This window comes from Vidua chalybeata, chromosome Z (assembly GCF_026979565.1).
Source record: "Vidua chalybeata isolate OUT-0048 chromosome Z, bVidCha1 merged haplotype, whole genome shotgun sequence".
In the NCBI taxonomy this organism is placed as follows: domain Eukaryota; kingdom Metazoa; phylum Chordata; class Aves; order Passeriformes; family Viduidae; genus Vidua; species Vidua chalybeata.
In genome coordinates, this window is record NC_071570.1 from 61,050,269 (window position 1) to 61,061,784 (window position 11,516).

Below are 11,516 nucleotides of genomic sequence, written 5' to 3' on the forward strand. Positions count from 1 at the left end.
AGGAGGATGATGCCTGTGGTTCCGAGCAGGATGTAGTGCAGACTGGATACATCTGGACACATCCAATGTGTCCTGTTGTCTGTTGAAATGCTCTGATAGGTAATAAGCTCTCAAAGACCCCTGCATGCATTGGTGAGGAAGTCTCTCACCATTACCTTGGGTTTGAGCTGCTGAACATCACAGGATGTAATAATAGTGATAAGTAATTTAAGTTAACTAGATTTTTGGCCTTTTCTAATACTGGTATATGTTTGATTGAAAGACATGAGAACATGATAACACCCAGGACTTAAAGGGGGGTGTACATTCACCCCAACCTTTTTCCCCTTTTATTTGTTTTAATAACTAAAATACGAACAAAACATGGACTTTTGAACAACATTAATAAGGTAAGAGTTACAACTGTGTATATGTTTTACTATTACCTAGAGTCTGCTATTGCTGAAGGGCTTCTTTTTCTCATTGAGGACTTGAAAGAACCTCTTCCAGACAAGGCTTCCTTGTTTATCTTAAAGGAAAAATGTTTAGTTTTTGCAAAGTTTGCACAGAACCATCTGTGTTTGATAGTATATTTTTCCTTTACCAGCCAGAGATTGATCAGGGCCAAGAACTTGGTTGGGAAAGGTTTTCCCTAATTATATTTTTAAAAACAAGCTTTTGTTAATATCCACTGCAAAAATTCTTTAACATGAACAACTTACAAATAATTAAAGAAATATAGGCATTTTTATTTTTGTCAGTTATTATGGTAACTGTGCAAGCAATATACTTTCCTTCCTTTTGTGAGAAGTTTGAAATTTGTTATTGATGACTGCAATAGATGACTTTTAGCTTTTAAAATGATGACAGGTGACAAATTTTCAGTTTGAAAACTTTGCAACTGAAATTTGCTTAAGACAGTACTAAGTTAGTATTTTTGTGTTCATTTTAATGGATCTAGAATGTTAGAATGACCAGATTCTTTGAGTTTTTTAGTTTGATCTAGTTTGTATGCTGCTTGAATTGTGTATATAATTAATATTAATAAATATTTTATTATAAATTCTAGGATATGTTTAATAAACCGTTGTCCATATTTGAAACATAGACATAATACCTTCCTAGTGACTGTAACAGAATTGCCTAACAGAGACCTATTAATTTTGGTTTCAGCATATGTAAACAATAATAACAAATATTGTGCTATGAATTCTAGGACATATTTAGCAAACAGTTGTGCCTATTTGTAACCTTTGTTACAAATAACTGCAATAGAATTGGTTAACATAATTACATTATATGAGTCAGTTTCAACCTTAGCACATATAAATGTTGCAGTCCTCTCTCTTGAGGGCGGGGCTATCAAACTAACCTGATCTTCTCATTAATTTAGTATCAGTTTGTAAGAGTCTGTAGAGTATGAGAACCTTAGAAGAGTTAAAGCAGTAGCAGGTGGGCGGCTGTAGGGCTCTTCTGAGTTATGTGGGGTAGGAATTTGTCACTGCCTTTGTTGGTATTGCTTTGGCTGGTGCTGTTAAGTTCCTTTGTTTGCCATTTCACTGCCCGCGCACAGGGAGCTGCTGAATTTCCGCCGGGCTTGGTGAGAGAGTGGCCTGCTCTTGGCCGCCAAGTGATGGCTGTGCCATGCGGCCAGCACCATTTTTTTCGGGCAGGCTTGATTGCTGTTGCTCCCATGGAACCACACCCCTGCATGCCTTTGCCCACTGCCTTTTGCTTGGCAGGGCCCCTACAGAGGCTTTTCCCATGCTCTGGGAAACTTACAATTGATGGTCGGAGATGCAGAATAGCTTGGAGAGGCTGTGGCAGTGGCAGGATTGGGCAGGGCTGCCAGCAACAAAGCAGCTGCAGTGTTCTCATGGCATTCTGCAGAGGGACAATGGCTTTGGTATTCTCTGCTGGTATCCGTTGTGTCCCTTGCCAGCATATATTCCAGGGAAGGCTGTAGCTTCAGCAGAGGTGGTGTGGTAGGGATAGTGTCCCTGCTCCCAGGTATGATGTCTCCAGCAGTGCCTGGTGATGTATTTCCCAGGCCTGCCAATGGAGGCAGGGTTGGGGGTGGGGCCACACCCAACACCCACTAGAGGCATGGCTATGTTCCACAGAGGTTGGACTGGGGGTGTCCCACCTCCCAGTGTAGCTTTGGAGCTGGGCCACTGGGACTCAGGAGGAGGCAGCCCTGGCACGCTTGTGGTAGTGGGGGGTGGCAACATGGCAACACAGAGTGGAGTTGGAGTGACCACCATGTGGTCTGGCCCCACAGAGCAGGGCGGCATTGTGGGCCCCCTCAAGGTGGTGGCATAGTCCATCTCTGCACAGCAGCTCGGTGCAGGCAGTGAAAGGGTGGCTCTGGGGAGCAGATAACACTGCGGGATGGTCCCGGGCTGCTCAGCCATTAAGATGGCGCAGCTCAAGCTGGGACAGCAGCCTCACACAGTTGTGTGGGGGTCTGGTGCCTCAGAAAAGGTATGTGGTGTGGCCACAGAGCAGCTCAACCTGGTGCAACAGCTCTGTGTAGGCATGGAACATCCCAGCACCACCAGAGCGGCACAGCTTGCCAGGGCCATGGCAGGCTCCATTACTCCATGTGACTTGATTGCATAATCTGTTTTGTCACCTCCCTGGGCATTGTCAGCAGCTGCGGTGTAGGCAGTCCATGGATTCTCTCAGTTTGCTAGGATTCCCCCACTCCCTGGGGCTCACCACAGTCACTTTGCAATGGCCAGTCGCGGTCCCACTGCAGCAGGGCATGTTCTCACAGAGGCTGGGGCCGTCTGGTGCTGGTGCAGCGGGACACAGAAAAATGACCACACTGCTGCCCAGCTCAGATTGGCGGTGCGGCATCTCCCTGCCACCTTGCCTTGTGGGGGAACACCCCGCTGGTAGCATGTCCTGGTGTGGGGTGGCCCCATTGCTCTGTGCAAAGGCAGAACTCCCGGTCAGCATATTGCCCCTCTCTGGGGTGGCTTTTCAGTTCCCCATGGTAGTTTTGCAGCGGTCTGTGTCTGCTTTGCCTGTCCTCCTTCTCCGCTCATTATTTAATTGTTTTAATAAGTCTAGGATGATCCTCCATGGCCTTTTAACATCCATGGCTGTGTCATCACCAATGGAGGCTACTGCAAGTATATTTCGTCCAGTCTGCTCCCAGTTTGATAAGTCTAATATGGTCCCTTCGGACACATCCAGTTCATGGCTTTTGCACCATGTGAGCAGGGCTAGCAGAGCCCACTCGTAATTAATCCCTCTTTTTTTAAGAGAGAAAGTCCGTACCTTCAGAACAGGGTCTTCTGATGCAGAAGTCCAGGCCCTCATAGACCCAATGGTGATTCCAATTCACAAAAATGGGGTTTGAAACCACACAGCACACTCTGCTGTTTACCACCAGGATCTTGCAACAATTTTCCATTGCCCAGTAATTCCACCACTATACCACTGTCTCTCCAGCTTTCTCCAGCTGTCATGCTGTTTGCATTAGTAGCCTTTACCAGCTTTCTCCAGCTATTATGCCATTCAGTCTCCCCTGCTCTGAGCGCAGAAAATGGCCGAGTCGCATCATGTCACGGGCTCTACGTGTAACACGAGTGTGTTGGGTTGGAGAAAGAGATGACCACACACCCAGTGTTCGTGTGGCAACAGACAGAGTTTATTGGTTCAACTCCTCTTTATAAAGGGAGTTTGACTGGACACAGCCGAGCTCCCGGACAAAGTGAGATGTCTCTAGCTTAGGATGGAACGTAATTGACTGAGGTTCCTGTCTGTCAACCCAGGGGCCAGTTTATGAAACCATATGGGTTTCTTATTTATATCTGAATTAATTGCCCAGTATGAGCCAGCTTGTACTGTGATGTACTGTGACAGCTGACCATAACTGTTTTTGTTAGAGATGGAGTAGCATTGCAGGCTCATTTGTTTTTTTTGCCATTTTCCTGGTTCCAACCCTTCTTCCTGGGATGACTTTCAAATTCAAAGAATAAGTGGGATACCTTATGGTACAGACCTGTGACTATGAGAAGAGTCACCAATTAACTTATGGTATGAAAATGAAAGTGTCCAAGAGGAACCTATTACAGAACTACTGGGCTTGTTCACAGTATTGTACAAATGATCCTTTCTTACAGTACTCTAGTGCTGCATTCAGACCAAAATATTTTCTATAACTGCAAATACTGACCACTTCTTGACAGTTTGTGTCATAAAAAGATCGCTGCGTTTTTTTGCTTGGTTTGTTTCTAAAGAGAAGATGATTTGTATTTTGCCACTTCAAGTACTTTGCTTTCTCAGGATCCAGAATATTTTAAGCTTGTTTTAATTTTTCTTTTACCTGGTTTTTTTTTCTTCCTTTTCCTAACTTAGTCTATGAAACATGATTTTGAAAATAAAATGTCATGGGACATTTGAATACAGGAAGACATAGTTCCTACTGAGACCATAAGATTACCTAAAAGAGGAGAGACATAAAAATTTACTGACCCATTATTTAAATCATGCATTATGGCAGCAGTGCTTGATGGGAGACAGTGAGTATAAGCTGAAATGAGATTTAGCCTGGGCATTCTTTTCTATGGAGTACAGAAAGCCAATGGCACAGGTTGCCTGGGGAAGTTGCATGGTGTTTCTCCATCCCTGGAATTTTTTCAAGCCCCAAACCTCTGAGACATCCGGTCTGGTTTCAGAAATAATTCAACTTTGAAAAGGGTTTTGAACTAGAGACTTAAAGGGCCTTTTAACCTGAATTACATTGGCATTCTGTCAGATGTGTTTCACGTACTTTGTATTTTTAATTTAAGCCTTTCTCTTTTACAATGGATGGAGTTTGTACAAAGTAGAATAAACAGTTTCTGTTTTCATTCTTTGCTACTATGCAGTTCATACCTGCAGTGTAGTTGTCCTCTGCTTCTGGGGATGGAGGACAGGAATTAGCATACTTAGTCTCTAAGAAAGATTTTTTCTTTCAGTCACTGTGCTGCTGTGAGAAAGTACTGTCAGAACTGTCAGAACTCCAATTTCCCCTAGCTTTTAGATATCCTGTCAGGCTTACCAACTGAATATAAACCAATCTAATCTGCAGTATAGATTATGTTTGAGAAAGAAGTTGGGCACTGGAACAAATTTTAGGCTAACTCAGTTTAGTCTAATCAAGAAAGTAAGATTCAACATTACTGAGATTTTTGTGTATTTAGATAGTCTTAAGAAATCAGTGTGGGTATTGAGAACTAGGATTAAACTTTGCTGCTGGATAAGTGTAGGAAGCAACCAAGATCATATACAAAACCAGATCATATGAAACACGTTCTCTTCGTGTACATTATCTGTAGAATTTACCACAGAAGTAACCAGCTCCCTGGGTATGCATGTTAACTGTTGTGGCAAACACATTTCTTTCTCTCTCAGGATTTTTTCATAGAGCAGCACAGAAGACAGAAAGAGAAAACAATATCTATTTCTGCTCCTTGTTTTTTTCATGTAGAATGTGTTTGGAGAATTGTTTACCTGGGGTAATTGCTTAATTGGATTCTGGTGACAATTGCTTGAGCCTGATGGCCAATCAGCTCCACCTGTGTCTAGACTCTCAAGAGGGTCACAAGTTGTGAGTTAGTTAGATATAGTAGTTAGAACATGTAGGTTTGTAGTTTTAGTATCTTCTTTTAAATATTATATTAATGTATTATAGTATAGTTATAATAAAGAAATAATTCAACCTTCTGAACTACAGTTAGACATCATCATTTCTTCCCGCCGGGTTCACCTGCGTTTTACAATAAACTGTCACATCGCTACTCCCACCTCTGCAAGGACAGGCAATGATTGCAGTGGGTCAGTGCTGAAGAAAAGCGGGTGACAGGTCTTAGGTGGAAAATCCGAGGGTCCTTTATTCTTCTGCCGCAGTAACAGGAGTGCTCCTGAATACAGCCAAACATTAAGACCTTGAATAAGGGGCAATCCCTATTTATATCCACTAACATGGAACATTCTAGCAACATTATAAGCAGTCATAACAGGGCAATGTAGCTCATATTAGCATGGTAACTCCCACGATCCCCTTGGAACAAACTTTAACTCTCCCTAACTTGAAACAATGTCCCCAAACTTAGGGTGTTGCTTTCCATGGCTTCAGCTTGATCCTGGCTATGGCTGGCTCGCTGGCCAGCCCAGGCCACTGGACCCCCACAGTTAACTGCAGAAGTATACACCTACATTGGAATTTGAGCTTGTACTGAATACCACAGAAGTGTGTTAATGAGCTCTAGAGTTACACCCACAGTACAAAGTTCCATAAAGTTGGAACATATTAAGAAAGAGGGTTAAATATTTGTGAATGCACATAAGCAAACACACAGTTTCTGTTCATCTTATTATATATATTGACTTTTAGTAAGTACTGGGGTGGAAATAGATTGCCTTTTCAATTCTATAATAAAGCCATCACTGCCTGCAAGGAGAAATCTTTTAGAGGCAGTATTTGATTGAGCATTGTGAAGACATTAGTTTCCCCTCATTATCACTAGGAATTTTTATCTTCCACTGCTGTTTTTCTGAAGTTACTTGCATTCCCCTGAGAAAAATGTGGTGTTTTGCAGCTCACTATTTCCACATATAGAAAAGCTGATGTAATAATCTATGAAAATGGATGGGTTCACCCACATCATGCATAGGATGAATAAGAAAGCTTAAGTTACATGACTGGAAGCCCATCTTTATTCACATTACCTACTTTATATGTTGAGACCCATTTCTGTTCAGACATAACGTTGTAAGATTTATGATAAACATAGCTGGAGTGAATGCCTCATAAAGGCATTGTAAGCAAGGCTTTTGAGATTGTTCTGGAAGTTACTGTAACACTTTGTCTCTTGAAGTCAAGGGACACAGAATTCAGTCTGCTGAAAATACAAGCTTACATGCAAAAATGGTGCCAGGACTCTCATAAGGAATTTACTTCCAAAAATAGTTGTTATTATTCTAGCGGTTAAAATAAAATCTAGAAATTATAAATATTAAATTTGAAATTCTAGCATGTAAGAGTATAAGAGTGTGAGAATAGAAATATTAAGAGAATTGAGGTGTCCCAAAATAGGACTTTACAGCATGCTTTTGATACCTGACTGTTTGGCATTTTAGCAGTTGTGCATATTAAAAGTATAATTTACTCTCAGCTTAACTTTTTGGCTTTTTACTTTCATGGGCTATTTCTTACACAGGAAGCGATCTCCAGAATGGCATTTTGGGATTCATTCCAGAAGTACAAAGTGGCCTGATACTTGACGAAGACTCAGAAAACAGAGAGGTGCTGCTGACTGTGGCACGGCAACCAAACAGGTGCAGGCAATAGCGTATTCCAGTACTCTTCCCACACTCTATAATATATGGTCTTGAATCACAGGAGCTACTGTTAGTGGAAGAGGTTTTCATCACAGAGTTTTATAATAAATGTTTCCCTTTCAGCTCCTTTAATAACTTCACAGATCTGGCAATGGAGCATTTAAGTTACAAATATAATTAGGCCTGTCACTTTATTGGTATAAAATAGAAACAGGAAAAAACTCAAATGCTTACAATTTTATACTGTAAGTCAGCAAATGTGAAGGTTTTGCGTAAGGTAAAGTATTTGCACTGCTAAAGGTGTAACTCCAATTCTCATTTCTCTGTATAATGTCAGTAACTATGAATACTACAAGGAGCAATTAAGAAGTTATGTAAGTGTCAGTATGCTTATGTCTTCACTTTTTTCCTAATTAGCACACATATATATTGTACATTTATGTGTACTTTAAATAAATATGCTCAAGTATAGTAAGTTCCTTGTACTTACAGGAAAGACCAAGTCTACCTGGCTTTCTAGGCCAATGGTTACTGTAGTATTAGTGAAGGTACTTGGGCACATCCCTGCTTTCCAAGCACCAGTGTGTTTTATTCAGATAATTGCATGTTATCTGAAACAAAAATTAAGAAGAATCTGGATTCTCATAATTGGTTTATTTTCTTCTTCTGTTACTTTTTTTATACTCTAAATAGATGTTAGAGGCAGAAATTTAAGTAAAAAGAGCTATTTTTTTCATTGTAAAGCAATTGATTCCATAATGATAAGTTTTGAATAATAACATACAATGTATATTATGTCTGTGATTTATGTTTCCTAAATCTCTTGTGCTTTCCTTCAATACATCCATACACTTCTCTTTCGCTTATAGGGCTTTTGAAGATGTGACAATCTTCTGGCGTGTGACCTTTAATAAAACAGCTGTTGTCCTTCTGAAGGATGGTGTGAACTTGGAGAATGAACTTGTATCTGTGCTGGGAGCCACAACCTGTGTGGCAGGTCAAACAATGTGCAACATCTCCATTGAAATAAAACCTGATCATGTAAGTAATTATTGCTCTTTATGTACAGCAATAAATTGCAATTTGTCAAGATGAAAAAACTTAAGAGGAACTTAGTTTGAAGATAGTAACTTGATACCTACTTGACTTCTCTGGAAGATGTTTATTTATAGTCTTCCACTGACTCCATTGTGACTGGTAAAAATTTGGGAAGGACATAAGTATTTAGTTTGAAGAGTAAATTACAGGTCTTAGGTTTTTATATAACAGGGAAAAAATGGAGTTGTTTCAATGAAATGTTCAATCATACACACTCATCCTTCACACAGTAAGTTTTTCATCTATAAAAGCATTTCTTAAGGTGGTTTATGGAAAAAAATCTGTAAGTATTATCTCATTGCACAAAAAACCCTTTGAGTCTAACTTTTGTGTAATTTCATATTCCTAAATCTAGCACAATGATCTGTGAAAACTCATAAAAACTGCCTAAGAATCTCCGAATGTCTAAAAATCTGTCTCTATTCATATCCACCTTGTGAGTAGTGAATTTATTTCAATTTAGGAACCGTCATCCACAAAATTGCATTTGTCTATGTCTAACAGCCCTGTGAGACACAGCTGGCACTCTAAAATACAGACATGATTGTATTAACACAAAACACAGTATTCAGTCATTTTTATTGAAAAGAGAAGGAAAAAATATTTTAGTGTGAGTACCTAGCAGTTAGAGTAAACCCTTAAGAAAGGAAGGGTTACTGTTTGCCATTATTTTAAAGTTGGAGAGTTTTAAATTTTTCTAAGAAATTATCCTAGCTAGCTAATCCTAGAAATTACCCAGGCTAGTGGCAAAGCTGAGGTCTGGGCAGTGGAAAATCATTAGATGGGAAGATTTTCATGTTTTTTTCTAGAAAATACTGCAACATGCTATATGTGGGAAATAGGGATTTCCTATTTAGGAAATAGAATGCATTCCCTTAGTTCACTTAGAGGGCCATTTTCCTTCTCCTTCTGCTAAAGATGTTATCTTTACATCACAGAGCTAATGAATAGGTGTACAGCACACAGGCTGCCCTGCTAAGTAAACTGAGGTTATGAACCTCTTTAGACCAAAGAAGTGATATCACTATTTAATGACAGCAGTGCAGAAGTTGCAAAGACATGCAATTGTGCCATATGAAGCACGTGCCCGTGCCATTCCAGCAAGTGCTATTGAAGGCTAAAGTTCCCCATTCATTCCAGTATAATTGCACCTGTTATTCTTGAACAACATTTCATTTAGAGAACCACTTAACAATTTAATTGAAAACATACACTATTTATCCCTCCAGATATTTCCTAATTCTTCTTATGGTTCTTCTTTCATAAGTTACTAGTAAATGCATTAAAAAATGAAGTAACAAATACATTGAATTTGTATTTTACATTTTTGTAGGATACATTCTAGCTTTCATAAGTTTTACTTCCTCAGCAATACTGAGTTTGTTAGCTAAAAATCGTAGAATTAAAGTAGGATTTCAAAGAATTCAGAGCTGAAACACAAAGCTTTTTTATGTAGTGGATTTGCCTTGGCTGGATGCCAGGCACCCATCAAAGTGGGTGCTCTCTATCACTCCCCTCTGTAGGTGGGCAGGGGAGAGAAAATATAACAGTGCATTCATGAGTTGAGACAAGGACCAGGAGAGATTGCTCACCAAACACCATAATGGGCAAAACAGGCTCAAATTAGAGATATTAAATAAATTTTTTTGCTAACAAAACCAGAGCAGGATAATGAGAAGTAAACTAAGACCTTAAAACACTTTCCACCCTCCCCTCCCTCCTTCCAACTCTTCCCCTGAACAGCAAATGGAGTTGGGAAATGGGGGTTATGTTAATTTAATCACACATTGTTCCTGCTGCTGCTCAGGAAGAGGGGTTTTTCCCCTACTCCACCATGGGGTCCCTCCAATGGGAAGCTTCTTCAATGTGAGTCCATACCACAGGCAGCAGTTCTCCATGAACTGCTGCAGCATGGTCATCCTTCCATTGGGTGCAGTCTTTCAAGGGCAGGCTTGCTACAGTGTGTATCCCCCTCACAGCCACAAGTCCTACCAGGAAGCCTGCTCCACTGTGGTCTCCTTTCTCCATGGGTCTGCAGGTCCCTGCCAGGAACCTGCTCAAGTGTGGGCCACCCATGGGGTCATAACTTCCTCTCAGGCATTCCCCTGCTCCAGTATGGGGCTCCTCCATGGGCTGCAGGTGGATCTCTGCATCCTCATGGACCTCCATGGGCTGCAGGGGCACAGCTGCTTTACCATGGACTCACCATGGACTGCAGAGGAATCCCACCTGAAGCACCTTCTCCCCCTCCTTTTCCACAGACCTTGGTGTCTGCAGAGTTGCTCCTCTTATGTGTTGTCACCCTGCCCTACTCTGGCCGCAATTACATCTGCATAGTAACAGGTTTCTTACTTCTTAAATATGTTGTCATAGGGGTGTTCTGATTGGCTCAACCATGGCCAGTGAGAGGCCCATCTTGGAGCTATCTGGCATTGGTTCTGCCAGACAGAACTTCTGGCAACTGGGGGAAACTTCTGTCAATTTCTCACAGAAGCCACCCCTGTAGTTCCACCACTACCAAAACCTGGCTATACAAATTCAATTAAAAAAATAGTAAAAAAAAATATTTGCTTCAATGATTGCCATTTTTTCATAATACTATTTTCTTGTAAATAAATACTTTTTTTGGGTTTTTTTTCATGTTTGCTACTTGACAAGTGCATGCGATAGGTACAAGTAACATCTTTCCAATTTTTATTTTTTTAATTTTAGAATGGAATTTTTTTTAATTTTAAAATTTGGATCTATTTTTAAAATTTTGGATCTATTTTGGTCTATTTTAAAATACTGCATTTGTGTTGTAGGTACAAAATAAAAGACAGAACATCATATTGTAAACTTAATACTGCTAATTTACTTTCAATAAGGAAACAAAGTTCCACAGCCTGTATTTTCAGAGTGAAATATTTCTCTACATGTGAAACATCACAAAAGTCTATCAAATAGTATTGTCTAAGCTCTGAGATTTTAAATAAATTCACTGAATTTTTAATTTCTTGTAAAAACATGCATAGACATACTAGTGTCTAAATGCTTACATTGTATGTAAAATGTTTTTCAGAACTTTAACTGAGTTCAGTGCTTGAATACAGCAGAGTTAT

At 40.2% G+C, this 11,516-nt stretch overlaps 1 protein-coding gene across 1 annotated transcript in view; it reads left to right on the forward strand.

Moving 5' to 3' along the window:
• Positions 1–11,516, forward strand: part of ADGRV1 (adhesion G protein-coupled receptor V1) — a 271,213-nt gene that overhangs the window by 105,797 nt on the left and 153,900 nt on the right. Inside the window, exons 76-77 of the mRNA XM_053931503.1 lie at positions 7,197–7,314; positions 8,187–8,358. Coding sequence (XP_053787478.1) covers positions 7,197–7,314; positions 8,187–8,358 — 290 coding nt within the window. The remainder of the gene's footprint in view (positions 1–7,196; positions 7,315–8,186; positions 8,359–11,516) is intronic.